Raw genomic sequence first — 25,356 nt, forward strand, 5'->3', positions numbered from 1 at the left:
CTGTCCATCCCGCAGGGCTGATGGACGTGGGGGGGATGCAGGCTGTGGCCTCAGCCCCCCCGCTGCTCTTTCCAGGGCGTTGGCTGTGGTTTCCGTCGATCTGTGCACGGCATTCGGAGCTGTCACGCTACCGGCATCAGGGCCAGGCATCGACCCACATTGCCATGGCAGCCGGGCTGCGGTGCCCCGGTGCTGGTGCTCACGAAACCGCAGTCTTGCAGCTGGTGACGCGGGCTGCTTGTGCAGGGAGATGCCGCGGCCTCCTCTTCTCCCTGCCGCCAGCACGAGCAGGGCACCTTGGTGCAGCGCGGCCCCCCCGCGGGGCTGCTGTCCCTGGCACCTGCCCAGTGCTGTCCAAAGGGCACCCCCAAGGTCGCAGCTGCTGGGCTCCATCATCCCACCCGGCCCTGCCTGCGCCCCTGTGCCGGGTGTCCCCGCTCCCGCCCCACGGCGCCGCCCCTGTGCGCCCTCGTCCCCATCCTAGTGCCCCGGTGTGCCTGGGGTCTCTGTCCCACGGTCCCCACGCCACCGTGGTGCCGCTCGGCGGGGACGCCCTGCGGGGAGCCGGGGCTATTTTTGAGCATTGTTCCCGGAATAACGTGGGGCGGGGACTCTGCCGGGGCATCTGTGGGGCTCTGCCCCACTGCACTCCTGACTGCTTTCCGTTGTGCCATTGGCACAGTGTTGGGGCGTTTACCCAGGATTCTGCGCCCCTGCTCTGCTCGTGCCTCGTTTCCTCCCATCCCCATCCCAGGGCTGAGCCACCCCCGTCCTACACCGCTGCGGAGAGGCTCTCTTGGAGCCAGGTGCAGGATCACTGGGGCAGAATGGCGCAGCAGCAGCCCCCAGCCCATCGCGTGGGGACAGAGCTGTGGCCCTGGGGGGCTACAGGTCCCCTCGCCTGGGGCAGGGGCCTGGGGGCGATGAGGCAGCACTGGGAAAGGCGGCAGGCTTGGGTGGGGACCCTGGGGGCCGTGGCACAGCAGCTGCAGGAGCGCATGCAGGTTCTGGTGGCAGTGGAGCAGCCGGCGGCAGCAGGACGGCGCGCTGGTTTCGGTAGCAGGATGCCGGCTGTTTGTTTGGGCCTGGCTCCTGTTACCAAGGCTGCCAGAGGCTGCTTGTGGCCTCCGCCGCAGCGGCGGCCGTGGGTGGAGGAGGCCCCCAGAGAGGCTTGGGAACCCCCATCCTCCCGCCCGGCCTCTCCACTCAGCTTTTCCACAGCCCTTGTGGCTGCGGCTGTGCCAGGCCGGGGGCCAAAGGGGGGGGTCGGGCGCTGCCGCTGGCTTCGGCCTCACTGATGAGTCACCGGCCTCGCAGGAAATGGCGAAGGCTGCGGCTTGGGGCCGGGCTGGCAGCTGCTGCCTGCGCTCGGCAGCAGCCGAGGCTCCCTGGCACGGTGGCACGGGGCCGTGGCACGAGGGGGGGCAGGACGTGGGGGTTCTCCCCGCTTGGTGTGCGGGTGCTCAGCTCCGGCTGCTGTTCTCAGCCCCAGCCCCAGCACTGCAGCTTGGAGCCTGTCGGGGTCCCATCGGCTGGGGCTGGGGTCCCGAGCGGGGCGAGTGCAGGGGGAGCAGCACAGGCACTCCAAAGAAAGTACACAGCCTGCGTCCCAGCCGTGTTTCCTGCTCCGGCTGCCCTGGTGCTAATCGCCCCGGCCCTGCCCGTCCCGTGTGCAATCGGTCCCCTCCTGCCCCTTATCTCGGCAGCACAGATGGGATGCGAGCAGCACATGGGGCTGATCCGTGGGGCAGAGCCGTGGGGCTGGCCTGTGCCGTGCCCAGCCCTACCCCGTGAGCCGCTCTTGCACTGCAGCCCCACGGTGTGGTGCTCCCCTTGTGCTGCCTGGTGGGGCCGTGCCGGGCTGCGGCCCCCTCCTGGTACGGGGCGGTGGGGACGGCAGTGGCCCCCGGCACCCCAGCTTCCCGCTCTGTGCCGTGCCATGCTGTGCCGTGCCATGCCTGCCAGGCCAGGCCCTTTGGTCCCGCTGCGAGCTCTTGGCACTCAGCGGCTCCGGGACGTAGGGGACCCCTGGGTGAGCCCCAGGGTGGGCTCGTCCGCGGCGGCAGCGGCCGGCCGGGGGCAGGAAGAGCCGGGTCTGGCAGCGGCCCTGGGCTGTGTGAGTCACCGCGTCCCACAGCTCCCCTCCAGATGCGGGAGCGCGCGGAGCAGAGCGCAGCACAGCGGTCTCCGGCGAGGCAGGGCCCGACGATGCTGCGCCGCCTCTGCTGCTGCTGCTGCTGCTGCTGCGAGCGGCGAGGCAGGTGCCGGGGGTCCGGTGGCATCCCCCCAGCCAGGGGCTGCCATCCCCGTGGGGTCGCCCCTGGTGCAGCTCCGCTCGGCCCCGCGTGCCGGGGGGGCACAGAGGGGCACCCGTGCTGCACCGGGGGGCACTCGGACGCGGCGTGGGGCTGCTGCTGGGGTGCGAGGGGGGCACGGGAGCCGTGCGTCTGCTGCTGGCGGGGCTGGCGCGGGTCCTGCGTGGCCTCGCCGGGACCGGGGCATGTGCGGGGCACGAGGCCGGGACGGAGCCCGCCCTGGGAGCCAGCCGGGGGGGGCGCGGGGATCCCTGGACGCGCACCTGGGACGTGGTCGGCGGAGTGACCGGGGGTGTCGGGGGCCCGGGCACGCGGGGACGGGGCGCGGGGCCCCCACCCGCGCCCGGGGCGGCGGGGAGGGAGGGGCGGCGCGGGGCGAGACGGGCGCGGGGGTCCCGGGGCGCGGGGGGGGGCGGCTGCGGGCCCGTCGGGAGGCGCGGCGCGGCGGGGTGAGGCGGGGCGGCGCGGGGCGGGTCCCACGCGCGGCCCCGGGGCCGGGGCCGGGACCGGAGCCTGCGGCAGGAGCGCGGCGATGGCGGGCTCCGAGTGGCTGCGCGGCGGCTCCGAGCCCGAGAGGAAGCGGTACCTGAGCGCCCAGCTCTGCTGCGCCGGTGCGTCGGGGCGGGACGGGACGGGACGGGACGGGACGGGACGGGTCGGGACGGGACGGGGCCGCGGCGCGCCGGGACAGCGCTGTCGGGGCCGAGCCGAGCCGAGCCGTGCCGGGCGCGCTGCTGGTGGGAGCTGCGCCGTGCCCGGCGCCGGGGGCTGCTGCGGGGCCGCGCCATGCCCGGGGCCGTGCCGGCGGGGTCCGAACCGTGCCGGGCCGGGGAGCGCCGGGCAGCGCTGCCGTGCCGGGGGGGGGGGGCCGGGGAGGGTGGCGCGGGGCCTGCTCCGGGCAGGGAAGGGTTAACGGGGCGTGGCTTGCCTGTTAAGCCCTGCCCCCCCCGAGCCCCGCCCCCGCCGAGCTAGGTTGGGCGGGGGCGGGTCCGGGGAGCACACACGCGTGTCCGTGTCAGCGCGTGTCCGCGTGTCTGTGCCCCACGGGCGTGCCCACGCACACCTGCACGGCCTGGGCGCGCGTACCCATCCCCACGGCACTGCTGGGACCCCCGGCTCCCCCCGCCCTCCCTGGCCCCCTCGCAGCTGCCCCACGCGTGTCACCGTGGGGTCCGTGGCGCTCCAAACCCTGCTGTGGGGCAGCCCGGCCACTCTGCATGGGCGCACGGGGCCGGGGGAGCCACGCGCAGAGCCCCCCCAAGGGCCGGCACCAGTCCCGGTGCTGCGGGAGGGGAGCGGGCATGGGAGGGGTCCGGGGTCCGGGTGCCCCCGGTGGCGCTGGGGGCGGCGAGGTGTGGTGGGTCCCGACGGGCCGGCCCGGCCGGTGCAGCGCCCACGGGGCCCCGTGGCCCCCGGCGGAGGCGGGGAGCAGCTCGGCGCCCGGTGAGGCCGGGCTGGCAGCTCCCAGTGCCGGGAGCCCTCCCTGTCCCCGGGGCTGCTCTGGGGCTCTTCAGATCTTCAAAGTGCCACCGTAGCCACGCCACCGCTGCCGCGCACCGTCCCACGCCGCCCTCCGGCCTGCCCACGGGCCGCGAGCTGCCTCTTGCGCCACCCTGGCCGACGCGGTGCTCACCCCGGGGCACGGGGCTGCGGGGCTGTCACCAGCTGGGGACGCTCAGCGGTGGCACCGGGGCGGCGGGGAGGTGCTGGTGGCCGCTGCGCGACCGAGTGAGGGGTATGGGAGCGCCCGGTGCCTCACCGTGGGAAGCGCGGGAGCCGGCGCTGCCTCCCGGCCCCAGGGCTGTTGTGGCGGCCTGGATCCGGCCCTCGCCAGCAGCCTGTGCCGCGCGTCTCGCTCCGCCACTGCATGGTGCTCAGGCTCTGGTGTTGCGTTGGAGCGGGGCCAGGGCTGGGATCGGTGCCGGGGTGCCTGCCTGTGCTGCAGCCCGGGCGCTCGCTGCTCCGGCAGGGAGAGCTCTCGGCTGCGCCGCGGTGGCCGGATCCTTCGGCAGCGTGTGGGCGCTGTCTGTGCCGTGGCCCCGTGGTGCCGGTGCTGGGCGTGGGTACAGGTGGAGCAAAACACGCCGGCATGGGGCCGCCTGTGTGGCCCCACCCGGAGGCACAGGCGCCCCTTGCCCCCCTGACCCGGGTGCCCCGTGTCAACCCCTGCTGAGGCACCGTTGCCCCCTGTGCCCGTCCCATCTGTGGCAGCCAGCGCCACGGTGCCGCGTGCGGATGAGCTGTGGCTCAGGTATGTCCCTGCCCTCTGACGCGCGTTGGCGTCAGCCGCGCTCCCGCAGCTGTAGCTCGCTGCTCCAGATGTGTTGTTGGCGGAAAATCTGCGCCTTTGCAGCCTGCTGCCGCCCGCATTCCTCAGCGCCTGGCCCTGGCCCCAGCCCAGCAGGCGGTGCTGGGCCGGGAGAGCGGCCGGCGCTGGGAGCGGGGCGGCTCCTTCCCGGCAGCGGGCAGCCAGAGCAGCAGCCCCGCTCCTGCCTCTGCGCCTGCCTCTGCCGGAGCCGACCTGGTGGGATCGGTGCCGGTGGGCACTGCCTGCAGTGTGCCACAAGCAGGGCACGGGGTGATGTGCGCCGGCCTCTGTGTCCCTCGGACTCCACGCAAGGGTTGGGCCGTGTCCCAGCACTGGCGGCGGGGCCAGGCTGGTCGGCGCCGGTGCTGGCGCTGTGTGGGTGCCAGCCTCTGCGTGGGGCTGTGCTGCGCCGGCTGTGCCCTTTCTCTTGCTGCCCTCGTTCCTGCCAGCAGCCTGCGTGCTGGGCGCCGTGGGCAGGGTCAGGGCGGCTGGGGGTCTCCTGGGGGACACGCATGGCCAGGCAGGTTACGAGGTCCCATGTGAGCAGGGGTGCTCCCTGGTGCCAGGGACGGGATTCCTCCGTGTGCCCCCGGCAGCACTGCCCACACCCCCCATCCCTTGCAAGCACCCCACGGGTGCCCCTGGGGCAGGGGGGCGGTGGGGTGAGGCCCCAGGAGCTCAGCAGAGCTGGGTGCTGTGCTGGCGGCAGGCGCGGGGCCGGCGGCTGCCCGCCCTGGCTGTGCCAGACGCGGCGCAGGAGCGCCTGGAATGCATTGCCGGGAGCGCTGGCTCCAGCCCCACGCTGGCTCCAGCCCCACGTGCTGCCTGGAGTGGAGGAGCCCAGCTCCTGCACCCGCGTGGGCATGCGGATGGCGGCTCTCAGCCCTGAGGCAGGGGGGTCCCGAGCCCCCTGAGCATGGGGAGCGTGGGTCCTGCAGTTGTGGGGCACAGGGCTGGCGGTCCTGAGCTTCCTGGTCTCGTGAAGCTCAGGGTCCTGTAGCCCCAGGATATGGGTCCCATGAGTCCTGTAGCTCTGGGGGTCCTGAGGACCCTGGGCATATGGATTTGGTGGTCCTGAGCCTTGCAAACTTGGCAGTCCTGTTATCCCTGGTTGTGGGTGTGCCAGGTCCCAAATCCCCTGGCCTAGGGAACCAGGTGGTGCTGAGGTCCCTGGGGACAGGGCCTGGGGGTGGCTCGGGGTCTCTGGGGCTCCTGGGCTTGTGAGCCTGGGGGTCCTGAGCCTCCTGGGCTTGCACACATGGGGTCTTGTAGTCCGTGGATATGGGTCCCATGGGTCCTGCAGCTCTGGGGCATGGGGCTGGGAGGCCCCAAGCCTCCTCGTCTTGTGAACCTGGGGACTCCAAGTGCTTTGTGCTTGCAGACCTGGGGTCTTGAGCTCACGGTGTCCCATAGGTCCTGCAGCTCCAGGGCAGGGGGACGGGGGTCCTGAGGACCCTGGGTTTGCAGACCCGGGGGCCCTGAGCCCCCAAAGCGCGGGTCCCGCGGGTCCCGCAGCTCTCGGGTATGGGGCTGGGGGTCCCGACTCGCCAGGTTCGCAGACCCGGGGGTGCCGAGGCGCGGGGGTCCCGGAGCTTTGCTCCCCCCCCGCCCGGGGAGGGGTCTCCCGGGGGCTCTGCTCCGCGCCCGCAGCCCCCAGCCGCGCCCCGAGCGCGTGGCGTGGGGAGGAAAGGGCGAGGAGGGGCCGGCGGCTTCCTGGGGGGGGGAGCCCCACGCCCCAGTCTCCGCCCCACAGCTCCGCACCTCGGCCGGGAGGGGCCGGGCCGGGGAGGGGTTTGCAGCCCGGGCAGCGCCGCGCCGAGCCGAGCCGCGCCGAGCCGAGCGGGGAGAGCGCAGCGCCGAGCCACCATGTCCCGGCAGCGCGCGTGGGGCCGCGAGGAGGAGGAGGGTCTCGCCGCGGGCCAGAGGAGCACCTCGGAGGACAACCTCTACCTGGCCGTGCTGCGCGCCTCCGAGGGCAAGAAAGGTAGCGGGGGGGCGCGGGGGCTGCACCCGCTCGGACAGCCCGGCCAGCGGCACGGGGGGCCTTGATGCAGCCCCTGCCAGGGAAGAGCCTGCGCTGGGGGGTGTCCTCTGGTTGGGCTATGGGGAGACCCCAAGCTGGGGCGGTGTCCCCTGGTTGGGCTATGGGGAGACCCCAAGCTGGGGCGGTGTCCCTTGGTTAGGCTATGGGACAGACCCTGTACTGGGGCGGTGTCCCCTGGTTGGGCTATGGGACAGACCCCGTACTGGGGCGGTGTCCCCTGGTTGGGCTATGGGACAGACCCCGTACTGGGGCGGTGTCCCCTGGTCGGGCTATGGGACAGACCCCGTACTGGGGCGGTGTCCCCTGGTCGGGCTACGGGGCAGACCTCCATGCTGGCCCATTGTCCTGTGGGGCAATGCCGTGGGGCCAGAGCTTGCCCGCGGGACTGGGCCCTGCAGTGCCCTGCAGCTGGGGCGCCGGCCCCAGTCCCACGCCGGCGCCAGTCCCCATCCCTGCTGTGTCAGCGTGGGGCGCAGGCGCTGCCTGCGGCGGCAGTGAGCGCTTCCTCCCACGCCCTGCCCGTCCTGCCCGCGGCCACCCCGCCCCGGCTGCCTGCGCGCAGTGGCTGTCCCCATCCAGGGGCACAGCGGGCTGCCGGGGCTGTTTGGGTGCCGCTCATGCCAGCGCTGAGCACAGGAGCGCTCCCGATGGTGCACACGTACCCGCCTGGGAGCGGGTGCCCGCCACACTTCCTTCCTCCCTGCGCACTTGTGCCACTCCCTGAGCTCGCTCTCTCCCCTGCGCGTCCCGTCCCCGTGCAGCGCCCTGGCCTCGTGCTGTGTGCCCAGGGCCTGAGGACGAGCTGCCCATGGGGCTCACGCCACTGGGGTCGGGGCATTGGGGTGTCCGGTGTCCCCGGTGCGGAGGGCTGGGTGCTGCGCTGGCAGCAGGGCGCTGCATGGGCAGATCCCGGCACGCTGCAGCAGGGCGAGATGCGGCACGCGCCACCCTGATCCCGATGGATCACTGCAGCGTAGGCAGGAGGGGGCCAGCAGCATTGCCCCGTATGTGTCGTTAAACCCTCCTTGTCCCCGTGCTGGGACCAGGACCAGGACCAGCCATCCTGGGCTCTGCTGTGATGCTGGGAACGACTGTTGCGAGGCGGGTGAAGTGTCCCTAACGGGATGCGTGGGGTGAGTGCTCATTAGTGGAGATAAGTGGCCTGGGTGCTCATCAGCAGGGGTAACAATGCAGGCCCTCATCAGCAGGGGCAGGAAGGGCACAGGGTGGGGCCCGCAGGGCTGCCTGGCTCCGGGCAGCGCCGGCTCGTGGTGCCCGGCCGCGTGCGTCAGCCCCGTCCCCGTAATTACAGGGCAGAGGGGCAGGGAGTGCCCGGTGAGTCAGAGCCCCGTGGGCAGGGACACCCCTCGCGGCTGGGAGCAGGGGCAGCCCCTGGCTGCCTCCACCCTGGGGTGCCCGGGCTCCGTGGGGCAGGCCCCAGGGGGCTCCCGCTCCTGGAACCGGTCCCTGCGCGCACCCCATGGGGACCACCAGCCCCGGGCTGCCCCTCACCACGCAGCACCGCTCCCCACGCGCCTGCAGCCTGGGCTGCGCCGGTGATGCTGGGGCTGTGCGGGTGCCCCGTGGGCTCGTCCCCGCGCAGTACATGCAGCACCTGGAGCCGTGTCGGTGCAGGCTGTCAGCGGGCTCCTCCCCGCCCCGTTTGCCATCTCTCGGGGCGCACGGGCGGTGCTCGGGGCCGTGCCCCGCGGTCCCGTCTGCCGCCAGCACCCGCGGGGCCACAGGCAGGGAGGGCGCAGCCTCTCCCTGCGGTGCTGTAGTGGTGCTCGACGTGCAGGGGCTGATTCACGTTAACTGTCTCCTTCCCGTTGCGTGCCAGCTGACTCACCGTGGTTCCCCATCGCGGTTGGCTCATCGCTTCCTGCTGCCAATGCATCCCGCGGGGTGGTGGGGGCCCTGCCAGGCCCCCCCGGGGCTTCCCCTGCTCCTTCCGCTGCCCACTCAGCTCTGCCTTCTCTCTCTTGCAGATGAGCGAGACCGGGTCCAGAAGAAGACCTTCACGAAATGGGTCAACAAGCACCTCATCAAGGTACGGGCGCACGCCTCTTCCTGCAGACCTCCCAGCCCCGGGCGGGCTCCGCCAGCCGTGGTGCCCAGCCCCGGGCGCAGGAGTGTGGGCTGAGAGAATCGCGGAGCGGTTCGGTTGGGCGCAAGGCGCAAGGGCGCCCACCACCCAGCTCCAGCCCCCTGACGTGGGCAGGGACCCCCCCCACCAGGCCAGGTCGCTCAAAGCCCCAGCCAGCCTGGCCTTGAGCACCGCTGCGGGATGTGTCGCGGCAGCGGCGGTGTGTGGTGGGATGTGGGCAGCGCCGCGGCAGCACCCGGTGCTTGGCCCCTTTTGGCGCGGCACCGAGCTCCTTGGGGCGCCGCCTGCGCTGCCTCTCTCCTTCCCTGGCCCCACCGGCAGCTGGTGCTATCACAGCTGTGCCACCCCCCTCCCACATGGGGCCGGGGACCATGCCCTGGCCTGGGGAGGGTGGGGACCTTCCACAGGGCTTTGATGCAGCAGGTTCAGGGGCTCCACAGGGCCTAGGGGCTTTGGGGGCGGTGCGTGCTGGTGCCCTTTGCTGCCTGCCGGCCTCCTGAACTGGCTCCAGGATGCCCATCCTGGCAGCACCGGCTTGTCCCCACAGGGGCTGGCTCCGTCCCAGAGGGGCTTGACGTCCCCGGGCGCTGCCGCCTGCCGCCGTCCCGTCCTGTCCTCCCGTCCCCCACAGTTTCCCTCTCTCCTGTGCCGCCTGCACCACGTTCCTGCCAAACCCAGCCAGGGCCCTGCGAGCGTGCCGGCACCCGTCCCTGCTGCGCCGTGGGCAGAGCCCGCGTCAGCGCCTGGCACACGCCGAGACATCTCCCCCAGCCCCCGCGCACCGACGTGTCCCCGCGTGCCTGCGGCGCCGAGTGCCGTGCCGTGGGCTGGGCACCTCGGGGTGACCCCACGCCCCCGGTCTCCAGCCTGTCTCCTCTCCGCCTGCCTCTCCTAACCTCTCTCTTTTCTCTACGGCTCTCCTCCTTGCGGCAGCACTGGCGAGCAGAGGTAGGTGCGCTCCCTCTCCGGGCACGGGCTGCCCCTCTCCACTCTCCTTTCTTTTCTCACTGCTTCCCTTCACCCGCACCGGGGCCGATGGCCCCGTGGCCACGAGCACGGTGGGCGGTGGGGCCACGTGCATGAAGGAGCCTGCACCCAACCCGCCTGGCCTCTGGTCCCTGGGGCGCAGGGAGGGGGGCTGCCCTCTGCGTGCGCTTGGGGGTGTGTGTGGGGGGATGCGGGGCCGGGGTCTGGTCCTGCTGTTGGGCACCAGGCAGGACGTGTGCGAGCACCTTGCGGCGGAGGGGTGCGGGTTTCCCCCTGCCACTCCCGTGCCAGTGCCCATTGGAGCGGGGCTGGAGCGGCGAGTGGCAGTTGGTGCTACATGCGTGTGGCGTCGTGGTAATGCTGCCTCCCATCCCTACAGGCGCAGCGCCACGTCAACGACCTCTACGAGGACCTACGGGATGGACACAACCTCATCTCGCTGCTGGAGGTGCTCTCGGGGGACACACTGGTAGGTGCCGCGCCACCGGGCCGGACGTTGGCGTGCCGGGACCCCCGGCTGCCCCGTCCCCGCTTCCTGCACCCACCTCCCACCCTGCTTGGCCTCCTCCCTGCTTTGGTCCCGGCGCGGGAGTTGCCCGGCACTGGAGAGGGGTTGACCTGGGGCTGGCACCGGCCTCTCCGCCCCAAGGCCCCGTCCCCGCTGCCCCTCTGCCGCGCCGTGACCTCTCTAACACATTAACGTTTCTTTGCTTTGGTGAACTCTGCTCCTCTGTACTGGTCTCCTGTTTGCTGATCTGACCCTGACCTTCTCCCCTCTGGCCTTTGCCTCCTTTCTTTGCACTGCTCTTGCTGGGTAGCCGAGGGAGCGCGACGTGATCAGGAACTTGCGGTTGGTGAGTGGTTCTGCCGTTTGCTCTCCGCATGGCCCAGCGCGGCGTGCACCCGGGAGCTGCCCCGGCACAGCCACCCTGTCCTGCCCCATCCCGGGGTCACCAGAGGCGAGGCAGCTCCACGCGCTCAGTGCTGTGCGCCCGGGGAGGGCAGCGCGTGGGCCAGCCGTTGTGGCTGAGGAGGAGAGCCGGGCAGTGCAGGACAGGGCGAGCTGCGCGGGGCCCTCCTGGCCCTCCTGGCTGCAGAGGCACCGGGGTACCCGCAGCAGGGCAGAGATGGCACCTCCCTGCTGGTGTCCTGCAGCCGGCGGGCTCTGGGGGCAGAAAAACCTCTTGGTTCGTCGCTGAGGTGCAGCGTGGCGGGTCCGGGGTCTCCTGGCACCTTCTGCAGCCGGGGTCAGGGAAAACCGCCGCCTGTGGGGAGAAGAGGGCCTGGGGTCTCTGGGCAGGCACGAGGCGTGCCAGGGGAGCTGCCTGCAGGATCCTGAGTGGGGATCCCCGCAGAGCCGGGGAGATCCCATCGGGGGGGATGTCCTAGCATGGCAGTGCCCGGTCCCTGCTGCAAGCATGCCAGGGAGCTCCCTAGTGCCACCAGCACGGCCCCGCCACGGGGAACCTGCTGCAGCAGGATGGGCAGAGCAGGGCGCGCCGTGCCACGAGGCCGGCGGTGCTGCATGGCCGAGGAAGCGCAGGCACAGCCGGTGGGAGGCTGCCCGCGCCTGCCATTGTTGGGTCCAGCAGCGTTTCCTCCCGGCGGGACGAGGGGAGGATTTCCGGGCTCGCTCCTTCCTGCGCAGGTGTTGCCTGGTGGCAGCGCGGGGCGCGATGCTCGGTGGTGATGCCCTGCGCCGTGGGGAGCGCACGGCTGCATCTCTGGGGGTCAGCTCCCTGCAGCCATGGGGTGCACGGAGCCTGTGCTCCCCCCTGTCCTGCTGCTGCTGCACCGGTGGCTCCCACGTTTTGGGCAGGAGGGCTAGTGCCCGAGGTGGGGACGTGGGGATGGGGATAGGGATGGGCCCCCATGCGGTGGGTGCCATGGGGAGCAGGACTGCCGTGTGGCCATGCAGCGCTCATCCCTTGCCGGTGTTGGGCTCCCCTTGCACCGCAGCCCACGGCCCTGGGTGCTGCTCGTGCCCGGGCTGGGCTGGCCCCAGGGCTGGGGGCAGCTTCCTGCCCGCCGAGCAGGGGCTGGCGCCTCGTGGCACAACGCGGGGACAAAGTGCGGAGGGTGTGTGGCATTGGCATGTGCAGCTCCAGGAGGGGCCGGGTGTTTTGGGGGGTCTGCGGGGCCGCACCCCGGGGAGGCTGCAGCTCAGACGCCTGCTCTCTCTCCCTGCAGCCCCGGGAGAAGGGCCGGATGCGCTTCCACAAGCTGCAGAACGTGCAGATCGCCCTCAACTACCTGAAGCATCGCCAGGTGAGGGGGGCACCGGGCACGCGAGGGGTGGGGGGGCCCCCACTGGGACCCCGGCTGGGACCCCCGCTGCGGGGCTGCGGCGTGGCCCCTGCCCCCTGCAACTCCCACGCCTCGCTCTGGGCAGGTGAAGCTGGTCAACATCCGCAACGATGACATCGCTGACGGCAACCCCAAGCTGACGCTGGGCCTCATCTGGACCATCATCCTCCACTTCCAGGTGGGGCAGGTGGTGCCGGGGCTCTGCGGCACCTCCGGGATGGGGGGTAGCTGGGGGGCAGCCCCACGGCACCAGCTGCACCCACTGCGGGTGGTGCTGGTGGTGGAAGAGCGAGCACTGCCGTGCGCGGTGCAGCGCAGGATGGGGCCCGTGGCTCGCCAAGCATAACAGCTGCGTCCCTGCAGATCTCGGACATCCAGGTGACGGGGCAGTCGGAGGACATGACGGCCAAGGAGAAGCTGCTGCTCTGGTCCCAGCGCATGGTGGAGGACTACCAGGGCTTGCGCTGCGACAACTTTACCACCAGCTGGCGGGATGGGCGCCTTTTCAATGCCATCATCCACCGGCACAAGTAGGTCCCCTGGGGCGGGGCAGGGACCTGGCCGTCCCCAGGCCTGGCAGGGTGTGCGGCCCCGTGCCTGCTGCTCGCTGCGGCGTGCCAGGGCAGCACACGGGGGTGTTGGGGTGGCCTGATGCCATACCACCAGCTGCGGGGCTCCCCGTTCCCGTGGCACAGAGCTTCTCTGGTGGCACAGCCGTACCCTGCCTTTGCTCATGTCTGGTGTAGAGCCGCGCAGAATCTCTGGGTCCCTGCCATGGGGAGCAGCAGCCGCTGGGGCTCTATAGCGCTGGCAGGATTTGGCCGCTTGCACCAGCCCGCAGGGCTGAGCCATGCGCGGGGCAGGCACGTGCTCGCTGGCACTGTCGCTCCAGGGCAATGTCGGCACGAGCTCCTGACAAGCTGCAACCCATCGGCCTGCACCAGCAGCACCATGGCATGGGGAGCCGTGCAGCCTCGCCACCTTCCCACGCTCCCACCAGCCGAGTGGGCAGGCGGCGCTGAGCCCCCGGCCACGGCACTGTGCCTGCGCAGCGTGCTGGGGCGCGGGGCGGGCAGGCCCCCGCCGGCCCTGCCAGGGCCGCAAGCCTTTGGGGCACACAAGTACGTGCCGGCGTGCCGCGCCCGCATGGGGTGGGGAGGAGGCGCCCGAGCCGAGCCGAGCCGTGCCGCGCCACACTCTGCACCGAGCTGCTGCCGCGGCAGGAGCTCAGCGGGGCTCGGTGCCGGCATGGAGCACAGCGGGCGGCATCGCGCCAGGAAGCAGCCGCGGCGCCGTGGTGCAGGGAGCTCGGCGCGGGTGCTGCCGGGGGCCGAGGACGGGGTGGTGCTGGTCTGCGAAGATGTTCCTGCCGCCACTGAGCGCCTGGAGGCCGCCAGCGTCAGCGGCTCCATCTACTCCGTGCACTCCACCCTGCGCCTCAAGGAGCTGTAGGCTTGGGGCTGGGGCCGGGGGGGTGCTGTCAGCCCCCCGGGATGCTGGGTGGGGGGAGCTATTCCCCTCCCCACACCTTGGGCATGGCTGGGGCTCACGGTCCCACCGTGAGGCTGGGGGGAGCTGGGGTTGGGGCCAGGGGCCTGTGCTACTGCTGTGGCCCCTGGCTGGGGGGGGAGAGGAGAGCAGGGGGGTGGATGTAGCCAGGGGGTACTGCTTCTTGGGGTCTGTGCACAGGGACATGGGGCACTGCCTGCCCATTGGGGTGCCTGCACGGGGACGCTGCTGGCTCCCTGTGCCCGTGGGTCCAGGGGAGGGGGCGCCGCAGGCCTCCCGTGCCCATGGGTTGGTCCAGGGGCTGTTTGTTGCTTGGGTCTGCGCAGGGGCATCGCTGGTTCTGCACGCCCGCGGTCCCTGCAGCAGGGTTGTACCGGGCTCCCCAGGCTCCTGGTGCAGGTCTGGGGGTGTCCCCAGCTCCCTATGCCCCCAATGTTGGACCCCTGGCTCCCCATGCCGTGGAGCACAGCATGGGTATGCTGAGGCTCGGCAGAGGTGCAGGCAGCACCCGAGGAGGGTGGGGCCGCCGACCCCGGTGTTCCTCCAAGCTTTCAGGCTGCCAGAACCGTGTGCCGTGGGGCAGGGAGGGCGGCGGGCGCTGCTGCCCGTGGCCCCGGCTGCCCTGCAGGGCAGGCAGGGAGAGCAGCTGCCAGTGTGGAGCCTGCCCCCCACCCGCCATGGGGTCCTTGGCTGGGGGGCACCGGCTCAGCGCTCCCTTCCCTCTGCCCACAGACCCATGCTCATCGACATGAACAAGGTGTACCGCCAGAGCAACCTGGAGAACCTGGACCAGGCCTTCACCGTGGCTGAGCGGGACCTGGGGGTGACGCGCCTGCTGGACCCCGAAGGTACGGGCACGCCACCCGTCCCCCCGCGTCCCTGCGCTGCAGCAAGGGGCGGTGTCCTCGCGGTGGCAGTGGCCTCCGCGGGTGCGCAGGGCCGCTCCAGGCCCCCGCTGGCCTGACCGCCCCCTGTGCCCCCAGACGTGGACGTGCCGCAGCCGGACGAGAAGTCCATCATCACCTACGTCTCCTCGCTCTACGACGCCATGCCCCGCGTGCCTGACGTGCAGGACGGCGTCAAGGCCAACGTGAGTGCTGGGGCCGGGCTGTGCCTGCGTGCCGCTGGCGGACACTCGGCCCCACGGCTCCCTTCTGTGCCGCAGGAGCTGCAGCTGCGCTGGCAGGAGTACTACGAGGTGGTGACGCTGCTGCTGCAGTGGATCCGCCACCACACCGTGCTCTTCGAGGAGCGCAGGTTCCCTGCCAGCTACGAGGAGATCGAGGTGAGGGAGCTGGGGCAGGGCGGTCTCCGAGCTGCAGGGCCCCGTGCGTTCACCGTGGGGTCTCAGTGGCCAGGGCTGGGTGTGCGTGGGGACCCCGTGCAGGGGGACGAGGGATGCCAGCGCTCCCGGTCGTGGTGCCCGCCCCTTGGCACCAACAGCTCGGCCCTCCCCTCCGGTGCCGCACGCCGGCCCCGTTCCCACGCAGGGCTCGCAGCTGCGTACCAGTGCCGCGCTGCTGGCGAGGGATGAAAGGCCCCAGTGCAGAGGGGAGCGGTGCCGGTGCCCGGGGAGCCTCTTGGCGCTGGCCCAGCTGGCCGGCGGCCCAGCCGTGGGCTGGCTCACGCTGCGGCACCCCGGGCAGCGCGCACCCAGCCCTGCTGCTCCGTGGGGGCTGCGCAGCTCTGTGAGGCACCATCCCCGGCCGGGTGCTGCCTGGTGCTGTTCCCCCTCGGTTCTTGCAGCCTGGCCCTTTTTAGGGGGGGGCTGTGGGGCAGGAATGGGCTTGGGGCTAGGGCTGGGGCCGTGCTGGCACTGTTTGTGGTGGTCGTGCGGCGGTGGAGCCGGGATGCTGTGGGCAGGGAGGGTCCCTCTGACTCAGCTTTTCCAGGCAGGCTCCTTGTGAGTCATCCTCTGCAAACACGAGCCTCCCCACCCGGCCCCTTCCTTCCTGCGGGCTCTGCGTGCCATGGAAAGTGGGGGGGGATTGCCTGAGTTGCCCCCTAGCCTGGCTCTGGTCTGCAGGCGGCCATGGCTTGCGTTCAGGATGAGGGCTGGGCTGGCAGCCAGGGGGCAGGGGGCTGGCAGGGGAGCGGGGCCTTGGCCTGTGCCCGCAGCAGGGCTCATGGGGCCAGGGGTCTGCGCTGCCCCCCTGTAGCTGCCCCCCTGTAGCTGCCCCCCTCTTGGTAGATCCTCTGGCGCCAGTTCTTGAAGTTCAAGGAGACAGAGCTCCCAGCCAAGGAGGCCGACAAGAACCGCTCCAAGGCCATCTTCCAGTCACTGGAGGTGAGCAGGACCCCGGGGGGGCTGTGCCCTAGGCTCTGGGTGTCCCGGTGTGCTGGGGGTCCTGGAGGATCCCGGGGCAATCCTCTCGCACCATCTGTTTGGTGCTGGGGGCGGAGGCCATCCTGCGCCTCTCCCATTTCTCCGTTTCCGTGAGGCTTTGCCTCCGGCATGAGCAGCTGAGACGTGGCACCCGCAGCCAGGGCTGCCCCCTGCCCATCGGTCCTGCTCCCCCCCCCAGCCGCTGCGCTGCCCCCCGGGGCCCCGGCTGGCGGGTCTGACGAGCCCCGATGTGCGCAGGGCGCCGTGCTGTCAGGGCAGCTGAAGGTGCCCCTCGGGTACCACCCGTTGGATGTGGAGAAGGAATGGGGCAAGCTGCACGTGGCCATCCTGGAGCGCGAGAAGCTGCTGCGGGCTGAGTTCGAGAGGCAAGTGCCCCGCGGTGGGACCGGGCGCGGGGACGGGGCGCGGCACGGGGGCTTCTGGAGCCGCTGTGGCCTCGCGGCCCCTTTGCATGCGGCTGAGCTCCGCCTGGGCTGGGCTGGGCTGGGCCGGGGTGTCCCTGCGGCCCCCCCGTCCCGTGGATGGAACCGCAGGGTGCATGAGTCACTGCCCGCCCTCGGGAAGCCAGCGCACCGCCAGCCCCGAGCACAGCACTGCTGCTGGGCTCTGCCGTGCATCGGGTGGGCTCCGCCGGGTGCCGGGTGGGCTGCACCGTGTGGGCTGCGCCGGGGCAGGGGAGCGCGGGTGCGTCGGGGCTGGCGGCACAGGCAGGAATGGGGCTGGGGCTCTGTGGCGGGCGGCCAGGGCTGGGTTGGGGCTGGATCCCAGCCCGGGGGCGGGCGCTGCTGCGCTGGGTGGGGATGGGCAAGGAGCCTGCGGGAAGGGATCCGCGCCTGCAGGGGTGGGATCTGGGCTGTGCTGGCGCAAAGTCCGGGCTGTGTGTGCAGGGATCTGAGCCGTGCTGAGACGGGATCTGGGCGTGCATGTGCGAGATCTGAGCAGTGCACGGATGGGAGTTGTGCCACGCACAGGCAGGATCCGTGCCTTGCAGGGACAGGGATTTGGGCTGTGCGGGTCAGATCTGAGCCGTGCATAGATGGGATGTGTGCTGTGCAGCAATCTGCACGGTGCATGCACGGGGCCTCGGCCACGCAAGGATGGGCTCCGTGTCCTTTGCTGTGTGTGGATGGAACCTGTGCTGTGTGTGGACAGGATCCGTGCTATTCCGGGGCAGGGGCTGTGCCAAGTACAGACAGCATCCATGCCTATGCACTGTCCCCAACCCTGCCCTCTCCCCGCGCAGGCTGGAGCGGCTGCAGCGCATCGTCAGCAAGCTGCAGATGGAGTCGGGACTCTGCGAGGAGCAGCTCAACCAGGCGGACACCCTGCTGCAGTCGGTGAGGGGCGGCCACGATGCGGTGCAGTGGGGTGTGGTGCGGTGCGGCGGGGCGCGGTGCGGTGCGGTGCAGCAGCGCCCTGACCGTGCCCCATCCCCAGGACATCCGGCTGCTGAACGCAGGGAAGGCGCCGCAGAAGGCGGCTGAGATCGAGCGGGACCTGGACAAGGCGGACGCCATGATCCGCGTGCTCTTCAACGACGTGCAGACGCTGAAGGATGGCCGGCACCCGCAGGGGGAGCAGATGTACCGCAGGGTGTACCGCCTGCACGAGCGCCTGGTGGCCATCCGCACCGAGTACAACCTGCGCCTCAAGTCGGGGGCGCCGGTGGCCGCCCAGGCCCCCGCGGCGCTGGGGCAGCGGCCACGGCAGGAGCTGGACGACGCCACGCTGCGCTACCTGCAGGATCTGCTGGCCTGGGTGGAGGAGAACCAGCGGCGGCTGGGGGCGGCCGAGTGGGGCGTGGACCTGCCCACCGTGGAGTCCCACCTGGGCAGCCACCGCGGCCTCCACCAGTCCATCGAGGAGTTCCGCGCCAAGATCGAGCGGGCGCGTGCCGACGAGGTGAGCCAGCAGCCTGCTGCCGACGCCGCGTCCCGCCCGCATCCCAGCGCTCCCTGGCGTTGGCGTCCTCGCCCGGACCTTCCCTTTGGGGTGCTCCTGTCCTCTGGGGGCGCGGGGTGTCCCTGTAGTGGCTGCCAGCGGGGTTGCCACCCTGTGCTCACGGCTCGCTCTCCCGTAGGCGCAGCTCTCGCCGGGCCCCCGCAACGCTTACCGGGAGTGCCTGGGCAAGCTGGACCTGCAGTACGCCAAGCTGCTGGTGAGGCGCCGGGCTGGGGGCCGGGGACACGGGAGGAGGCGCAGGGTGTGGGGGGGACGTGGGGAGGACATGGAGAAATGGGGCGATGTGGGAAGGACGTGTGGGACATGGAGAAATGGGGAGGAGGATGGAGGGGGGATGTGGGGAGGAAAATGCTGAGGGGGGGAGGCAGGAGGAGACGTGTGGGTGGGGGTGCAGGCCCATCCCATCCCTGTGCCCCCTCCCCAGAACTCCTCCAAGTCCCGGCTGCGGCACCTGGAGAGCCTCCACGCCTTCGTCAGCGCTGCCACCAAGGAGCTGATGTGGCTGAATGAGAAGGAGGAAGAGGAGGTGAACTTCGACTGGAGCGACCGCAACCCCAACATGACGGCCAAGAAGGAGAACTACTCGGTATGGAGTGCCGGCGCTGCCGCCCTGTGCCGTTCCCACCCCTGCTGTCCCTGTGCTGCACTGTCCCCGGCTGCACACACGGCTGTCCTCGGGGGTCCCCAGCCCCCCCGGCCCTGTGCGTGGCTCCCGCATGGTCCCAGTCCCTCTGGTGACAGGTTTCTGCACGGTGCCTCATGCAGCCAGGGGCAGGGAGGCCTCTCTGGGACCTTCAGCCGCCCCATCTCATCTCATCTCATCTCACCTCACGTGCTCTGCGGCGCTGCTTGCTCCCGCCCCACTCTTTAGCACTTTATCTCCTCATCGTGCCAGCGCTGCTCTTTATCTCTTTGTTGTCTGATCTGGGCTTCAGTCTGCTCTTCCCCTCTCGCTATCTGGTCGCTTGGATGAAACCATATCTGCGTGCTGCAGCGCTGAGCGCACGCCAGTCCCGTCACCCCCCAGCTGCTGTGTGTGCAGCGCCGGGGAGGGCTGCAGGCCTCAGCACCCAGCCCGTGCCCCCGTCCCCCAGTACCCCCAGCCCTGTGCCCCCCAGCTCCCCATTCCTGCCGTGGCTGCGGACCCAACACCCACCCTGAGCATCCCCCTCGTGTGTCCCTGAGCTGCAGAGCTGCACCCCAGCGTGCACGGAGCACACGCAGACCTATGTGTGTGCACACCCACGCACACCCATGTGGGGACCGTGCCAGCCTTGCATGGGGCTCTGGCACTCACCACCGCTCTCGATGCCCACGCCAGGGACTGATGCGGGAGCTGGAGCTGAGGGAGCGCAAAATCAAAGAGATCCAGAGCACGGGGGACCGGCTGCTGCGGGAGGAGCACCCGGGCAGGCAGACGGTGGAGGTGAGCGGGGAGTGCAGGGCAGGGGTACCGGGGGGCGGTGTGGGGGGCAGCTCAGGGGCACTGCTGTGGGGCACGGTGGTGGGGCAGCGCAGGCTCTGTCCTGATGTGTCCCCCCCGTCCCCGTTGTCCCAGGCCTTCCAGGCAGCCCTGCAGACGCAGTGGAGCTGGATGCTCCAGCTGTGCTGCTGCATCGAGGCCCACCTGAAGGAGAACAGCGCCTACTTCCAGGTAGGGGCGGGGGTGCCCACGGGGCCCCCACCGGCTGCGGCCACCCCGCGGCTGGGCTGTGCGGCCCTGCTTACCCTGCTCTGCCCCCCCAGTTCTTTGCCGACGTGAAAGAGGCTGAGGAGTTCCTGAGGAAGATGCAGGAGAACATGAAGAAGAAATATTCCTGTGACCGCAGCATCACAGTCACACGCCTGGAGGACCTGCTGCAGGACTGCGCTGTGAGTGCCCCCCCCGCCTTGCTGCAGCCCCCCAGGGTGACCCCCAACACATGCACCCCACTGCAGCACGCCAAGGCTGAACCCCCACGTGTGCACCCCAGCAATGATCCCCCGTATGTGCACCCCACTTGTGCACCCCAACATTGATCTCCCATATGTGCACCCCAGCGTTGACCCCCACGTGTGCACCCCAGCAGTGACCCCCACATGCGCATTCCACGGCAGCACCCCAGGTCGCTGCCCAACACCGCCGCCCTGCTGCAGGGCCCACTGCCACCCCCCCAGCCTGCGGACAGACCCCACGGCAGGCACGACCCCTTCTCCCCCCATAGCCCCCCCGCCCCGCAGTGTCCCATGGGGCCCCGTGCGGCCGGGGCTGCGGGGCCGCTCACGCCGCACTGTGCCGCAGGACACCAAGGACCAGCTCTCCGAGTACCAGGGGCAGCTGGCGGGGCTGGCGCGGCGCGCCAAGGCCATCGTGCAGCTGAAGCCCCGCAGCCCGGCCGCCCCGCTCAAGGGCCGCCTGCCCATCCAGGCCGTCTGCGACTACAAGCAAATGGAGGTGAGCGGGGCAGGAGGGGGCCGGGGGCGGCGGCGGCGAGGGCCGAGGGCCGCGCATTGCGCCCGCGCTGGGCTGACGCCTGCCCGCCCCGCAGATCACGGTGCACAAGAACGACGAGTGCGCCCTGCTGAGCAACGCCCAGCCCTACAAGTGGAAGGTGCTGAGCGCCGCCGGCAGCGAGTCCATCGTGCCCTCCGTCTGCTTCCTTGTGCCGCCGCCCAACAAGGAGGCGCTGGAGGCCGTGCACAGGTGAGCGCCGCTGGTGACCCCCAGCCACCAGCAGGGGTCCCCGCTTGCTCTGTCTGTCGCCCCCCGGCTGACGCTGCCTCTCCCCAGGCTGGAGGCCGCCCACCAGCAGCTCCTGGTGCTGTGGCACCAGCTGCACCTGGACATGAGGAGCCTGCTCTCCTGGCAGTACCTGATCCGCGACATCCAGCAGATCCAGTCCTGGTCCCACCTGACGGTGAGTTCCGGGGCTGGCGTGGGGCAGCACCGTGGGTCCCTGGGGGCCGCTGCAGGGGCTGACGGTGCTGCTTGCCCCCAGTTCCGCACGATGCAGGTGGAGGAGTGCAGGCAGGTCCTGCGCAGCCTGGAGACGCACTACCAGGACTTCATGAGGGACAGCCAGGACTCGCAGAGCTTCCAGCCCGACGACCGGCTGCAGGTGGGCGACTCCCTCCTCAGGGGAACGGAGGGCCCTATTTGTCGGCCTGACCCCATACATAGGGAAGTCTGCTGCCTCCCTGGGGCCAGGGTCAGAGACGTTACCAGGAAGCTTCCAAACCTGGTTCGCCCCTCTGACTATTACCCGCTTTTGATAGTCCAGGCTGGCAGTGATGATCTTGAAAAGAGAAGCCTCAAGGCTATCAAACAGGACTATAGGGGGCTGGGACGATTGGTGGAGGGAGCGGGAGTGCAGGTGGTGTTTTCGTCTATCCCTACGGGGGAAGGGAGAGGCACGGAGAGGACATGGAAAGCTCACGTGGTTAATAGGTGGCTCAGAGGCTGGTGCCGGCACAGAAATTTTGGTTTTTTTCACCATGGGGAGCTTTACTCGGCACCCGGCCTGATGGCCCCAGACGGGTCCCTATCTCCAAGGGGAAAACGGATCCTAGGCCAGGAGCTGGCGGGGCTCATAGAGAGAGCTTTAAACTAGGCAAGAAGGGGGACGGGGCTCAAACAAGGCTTGTTGGAGGCGTGCCGGGGGAAACAATGGCTAGGCTGGGGAAGAAGGCGATGGCCCAGCTGAAGTGCATCTACACTAATGCACGCAGCATGGGTAACAAACAGGAGGAGCTGGAAGCCATCGTGCAGCAGGCAGGCTACGACTTGGTTGCCATCACGGAGACGTGGTGGGACCGCTCCCACGACTGGAGTGCTGCAATGCCTGGCTATCGGCTCTTCAGGAGGGACAGGCAGCACAGAGGGGGTGGTGGCGTGGCTCTCTACATTAGAGAATCTTTTGATGTTGTGGAACTCCAGGCTGGGAATGATAAGGTTGAATCCCTGTGGGTTAGGATCCGCGGGAAGGCCGGCAAGGCTAGCGTCCTGGTTGGGGTCTGTTATAGACCGCCGAACCAGGATGAGGAGACGGATGAGGAGTTTTATAGGCAACTGACAGAAGTTGCAAAATCGTCGGCGCTTGTCCTCGTGGGGGACTTCAACTTCCCGGATATATCCTGGAAACACAACACGGCACAGAGAAAGCAGTCTAGGAGGTTTCTGGAGAGTGTGGGAGATAGCTTCCTGATGCAGCTGGTCAGTGAACCTACCAGGGGTGGTGCCCCACTAGACCTTCTCTTCACAAACAGAGAAGGACTGGTGGGAGATGTGGTGGTCGGAAACTGTCTTGGACAGAGTGACCACGAAACGGTAGAGTTCTCTATTCTTGGCGAGGCCAGGAAGGGGACCAGTAAAACTGCTGTATTGGACTTCCGGAGGGCTGACTTTGAGCTGCTCAGGACGCTGGTTGGCCGAGTCCCTTGGGAGGCGGTTCTGAAGGGCAGAGGAGTCCAGGAAGGCTGGGCGCTCCTCAAGAAGGAAATCTTAACGGCACAGGAGCGGTCCGTCCCCACGTGCCCAAAGACGAGCCGGCGTGGAAGAAGACCGGCCTGGCTCAACAGAGAGTTGCGGCTTGTGCTTAGCAGAAAAAAGAGGGTTTATAATCTTTGGAAAAAAGGGCGGGCCACTGAGGAGGACTACAAGGATGTAGCGAGGCTGTGCAGGGAGAAAATTAGAAAGGCCAAAGCTCATCTGGAGCTCAACCTGGCTACTGCCGTTAAAGACAACAAAAAATCCTTTTACAAATATATCAACGCGAAACGGAGGACTAAGGAGAATCTCCATCCTTTACTGGATGCGAGGGGAAACCTAGTTACTAAGGATGAGGAAAAGGCTGAGGTGCTTAACGCCGCCTTTGCCTCAGTCTTTAGCGGCAATACCGGTTGTTCTCTGGATACCCAGTGCCCTGAGCTGGCGGAAGGGGATGGGGAGCAGGATGTGGCCTTCGCTATTCATGAGGAAATGGTTGGCGACCTGCTAAGGAGCTTGGATGTGCGCAAGTCGATGGGGCCGGATGGGATGCACCCGAGGGTACTGAAAGAACTGGCGGAGGAGCTGGCCGAGCCGCTTTCCATCATTTATCGGCAGTCCTGGCTATCGGGGGAGGTCCCAGTTGACTGGCGGCTAGCCAATGTGACGCCCATCTATAAGAAGAGCCGGAGGGCAGACCCGGGGAACTATAGGCCTGTCAGTTTGACCTCGGTGCCAGGAAAGCTCATGGAGCAGATTATCTTGAGGGTCATCACGCGGCACTTGCAGGGCAAGCAGGCGATCAGGCCCAGTCAGCATGGGTTTATGAAAGGCAGGTCCTGCTTGACGAACCTGATCTCCTTCTATGACAAAGTGACGCGCTTGGTGGATGAGGGAAGGGCTGTGGATGTGGTTTACCTTGACCTCAGTAAGGCTTTTGACACCGTTCCCCACAACATTCTCCTCAAGAAACTGGCTGCTCGGGGCTTGGACTGGCGTACGCTTCGCTGGGTTAGAAACTGGCTGGATAGCCGGGCCCAGAGAGTTGTGGTGAATGGAGTCAAATCTGGTTGGAGGCTGGTCACAAGTGGTGTCCCCCAGGGCTCGGTACTGGGGCCGGTCCTCTTTAATATCTTTATCGATGATCTGGATGAGGGCGTCCAGTGCACCCTCAGTAAGTTTGCAGATGACACCAAGCTAAGTGCGTGTGTCGATCTGCTCGAGGGCAGGAAGGCTCTGCAGGAGGATCTGGATAGGCTGGAGCGATGGGCTGAGGGCAACTGTATGAAGTTCAACAAGGCCAAGTGCCGGGTCCTGCACCTGGGGCGCAACAACCCCAAGCAGAGCTACAGGCTGGGAGATGAGTGGCTGGAAAGCTGCCTGGCCGAGAAGGACCTGGGAGTATTGGTTGATAGTCGGCTGAATATGAGCCAGCAGTGTGCTCAGGTGGCCAAGAAGGCCAACAGCATCCTGGCTTGTATAAGAAGCAGTGTGGCCAGCAGGTCTAGGGAAGTGATTGTCCCCCTGTACTCGGCTCTGGTGAGGCCGCACCTCGAGTACTGTGTTCAGTTTTGGGCCCCTCGCTACAGGAAGGACATGGACGTGCTCGAGCGAGTCCAGAGAAGGGCGACCAAGCTGGTGAGGGGTCTGGAGAACAGGTCTTATGAGGAGCGGCTGAGGGAGCTGGGCTTGTTCAGCCTGGAGAAGAGGAGGCTCAGGGGCGACCTTATTGCTCTCTACAGTTACCTTAAAGGAGGCTGTAGAGAGGTGGGGGTTGGTCTGTTCTCCCACGTGCTTGGTGACAGGATGAGGGGGAATGGGCGAAAGTTGCGACAGGGGAGTTTTAGGTTGGATGTGAGGAAGTACTTCTTTACCAAAAGGGTTATTAAGCATTGGAACGGGCTGCCCAGGGAGGTGGTGGAGTCACCATCCCTGGAGGTCTTTAAAAGACGTTTAGATGTAGAGCTTAGCGATATGGTTTAGTGGAGTACTTAGTGTTAGGTCGGAGGTTGGACTCGATGATCTTGAGGTCTCTTCCAACCTAGAAATCTGTGTCTGTGTCTGTCTGTGTCAGGTGGAGCGCGAGTACAACGCCTGCACCCAAAAGTACGAGCTGCTGCTGCGCAGCCAGGAGAAAGGTGAGCCTCTGCCGGGCATCCCCTCCCTCCCAGAGGCGCGGGCAGGGTGAGCACAGCAGCCACTGACCTGCCCCCGATGTCCCTGCAGGAGAGCAGGATGAGTCCCTCTGCAAGAACTACATCTCGCAGCTGAAGGACATCCGCCTGCAGCTGGAGGGCTGTGAGACCCGCACCATCCACAAGATCCGCCTGCCCCTCGACAAGGACCCGGTCAAGGAGTGCGCCCAGCGCATCACCGAGCAGCAGGTATGTGCTTCAGGAGACACGCAGCACGTGGGGACCCCTGCGCCCAGTCTGCTGCGCCGGTGGGCTGCAGACCCCTGCCCTTTCTCTGCCCTGCTCCTTCTCACCCTGGGTACGCTCCTTCCATGCCCGGGGAGCCTCTTGCTGTCAGGTTGTTGTGTTTGGCACAACGTGGATGTAGGCACCAGGCTGCACCAGCAGCTGACACGCGCTGCTCTCCCTGCAGCAAATCCACCTGGAGCTGGAGGGCATCAAGAAGAGCCTGGACAAGGTCAGTGAGAAGACGGAGAAGGTGCTGGCTCAGCCAGAGCAGGCCAGCTCGGCCCCTGTCCTGCGCTCAGAGCTAGAGATCACGCTGCAGAAGATGGACCAGGTGTACAGCCTCTCCAGCATCTACCTGGAGAAGTGAGTGCCCAGCCACATGTGGCTCCACACTGTGGTTCTTCATCCTCCGTGCTGGGAACAAACACCAGGGCATCGGCAGGGGTGGAGGGGGGAGGAGGAGGAGGAGAAGGAAGAGGAGGAGGAGGAAGGATGAGGAGGTGGCCGGCTGTGCCCTGGTGGTGCTCCCATCTCCTCACTGCATACTTCTTGCACTGCTGCCTGCTTGGCTCTTGGCACCCA

General features: G+C 68.9%; 1 protein-coding gene across 9 annotated transcripts in view; it reads left to right on the forward strand.

The window, feature by feature from the left end:
* The window catches only part of PLEC (plectin), a 56,857-nt gene that overhangs the window by 16,038 nt on the left and 15,463 nt on the right, over positions 1-25,356 (forward strand). For 5 of the 9 annotated variants that reach the window (XM_050716933.1, XM_035570184.2, XM_035570178.2 and 2 more), the window contains 24 exons: positions 8,656-8,717; positions 10,141-10,230; positions 11,952-12,029; positions 12,154-12,246; positions 12,432-12,598; positions 14,310-14,425; positions 14,561-14,667; positions 14,743-14,862; positions 15,769-15,864; positions 16,162-16,289; positions 17,168-17,261; positions 17,362-17,826; positions 18,005-18,082; positions 18,311-18,472; positions 19,208-19,312; positions 19,445-19,540; positions 19,633-19,758; positions 20,168-20,320; positions 20,415-20,569; positions 20,657-20,783; positions 20,865-20,984; positions 24,426-24,489; positions 24,578-24,735; positions 24,959-25,137. In XM_050716933.1, the coding sequence (XP_050572890.1) occupies positions 8,656-8,717; positions 10,141-10,230; positions 11,952-12,029; positions 12,154-12,246; positions 12,432-12,598; positions 14,310-14,425; positions 14,561-14,667; positions 14,743-14,862; positions 15,769-15,864; positions 16,162-16,289; positions 17,168-17,261; positions 17,362-17,826; positions 18,005-18,082; positions 18,311-18,472; positions 19,208-19,312; positions 19,445-19,540; positions 19,633-19,758; positions 20,168-20,320; positions 20,415-20,569; positions 20,657-20,783; positions 20,865-20,984; positions 24,426-24,489; positions 24,578-24,735; positions 24,959-25,137 (3,139 nt within the window). Of the gene's footprint in view, positions 1-2,150; positions 2,258-2,787; positions 2,927-6,396; positions 6,608-8,655; positions 8,718-10,140; positions 10,231-11,951; positions 12,030-12,153; positions 12,247-12,431; positions 12,599-14,309; positions 14,426-14,560; positions 14,668-14,742; positions 14,863-15,768; positions 15,865-16,161; positions 16,290-17,167; positions 17,262-17,361; positions 17,827-18,004; positions 18,083-18,310; positions 18,473-19,207; positions 19,313-19,444; positions 19,541-19,632; positions 19,759-20,167; positions 20,321-20,414; positions 20,570-20,656; positions 20,985-24,425; positions 24,490-24,577; positions 24,736-24,958; positions 25,138-25,356 lie in introns of those variants that run through there. The other 4 variants (XM_035570186.2, XM_035570185.2, XM_035570182.2 and 1 more) reach the window with 4 other exon arrangements.

The sequence above is a fragment of the Cygnus atratus genome, unplaced genomic scaffold, assembly GCF_013377495.2.
Source record: "Cygnus atratus isolate AKBS03 ecotype Queensland, Australia unplaced genomic scaffold, CAtr_DNAZoo_HiC_assembly HiC_scaffold_53, whole genome shotgun sequence".
NCBI classification, from domain to species: Eukaryota; Metazoa; Chordata; class Aves; order Anseriformes; family Anatidae; genus Cygnus; species Cygnus atratus.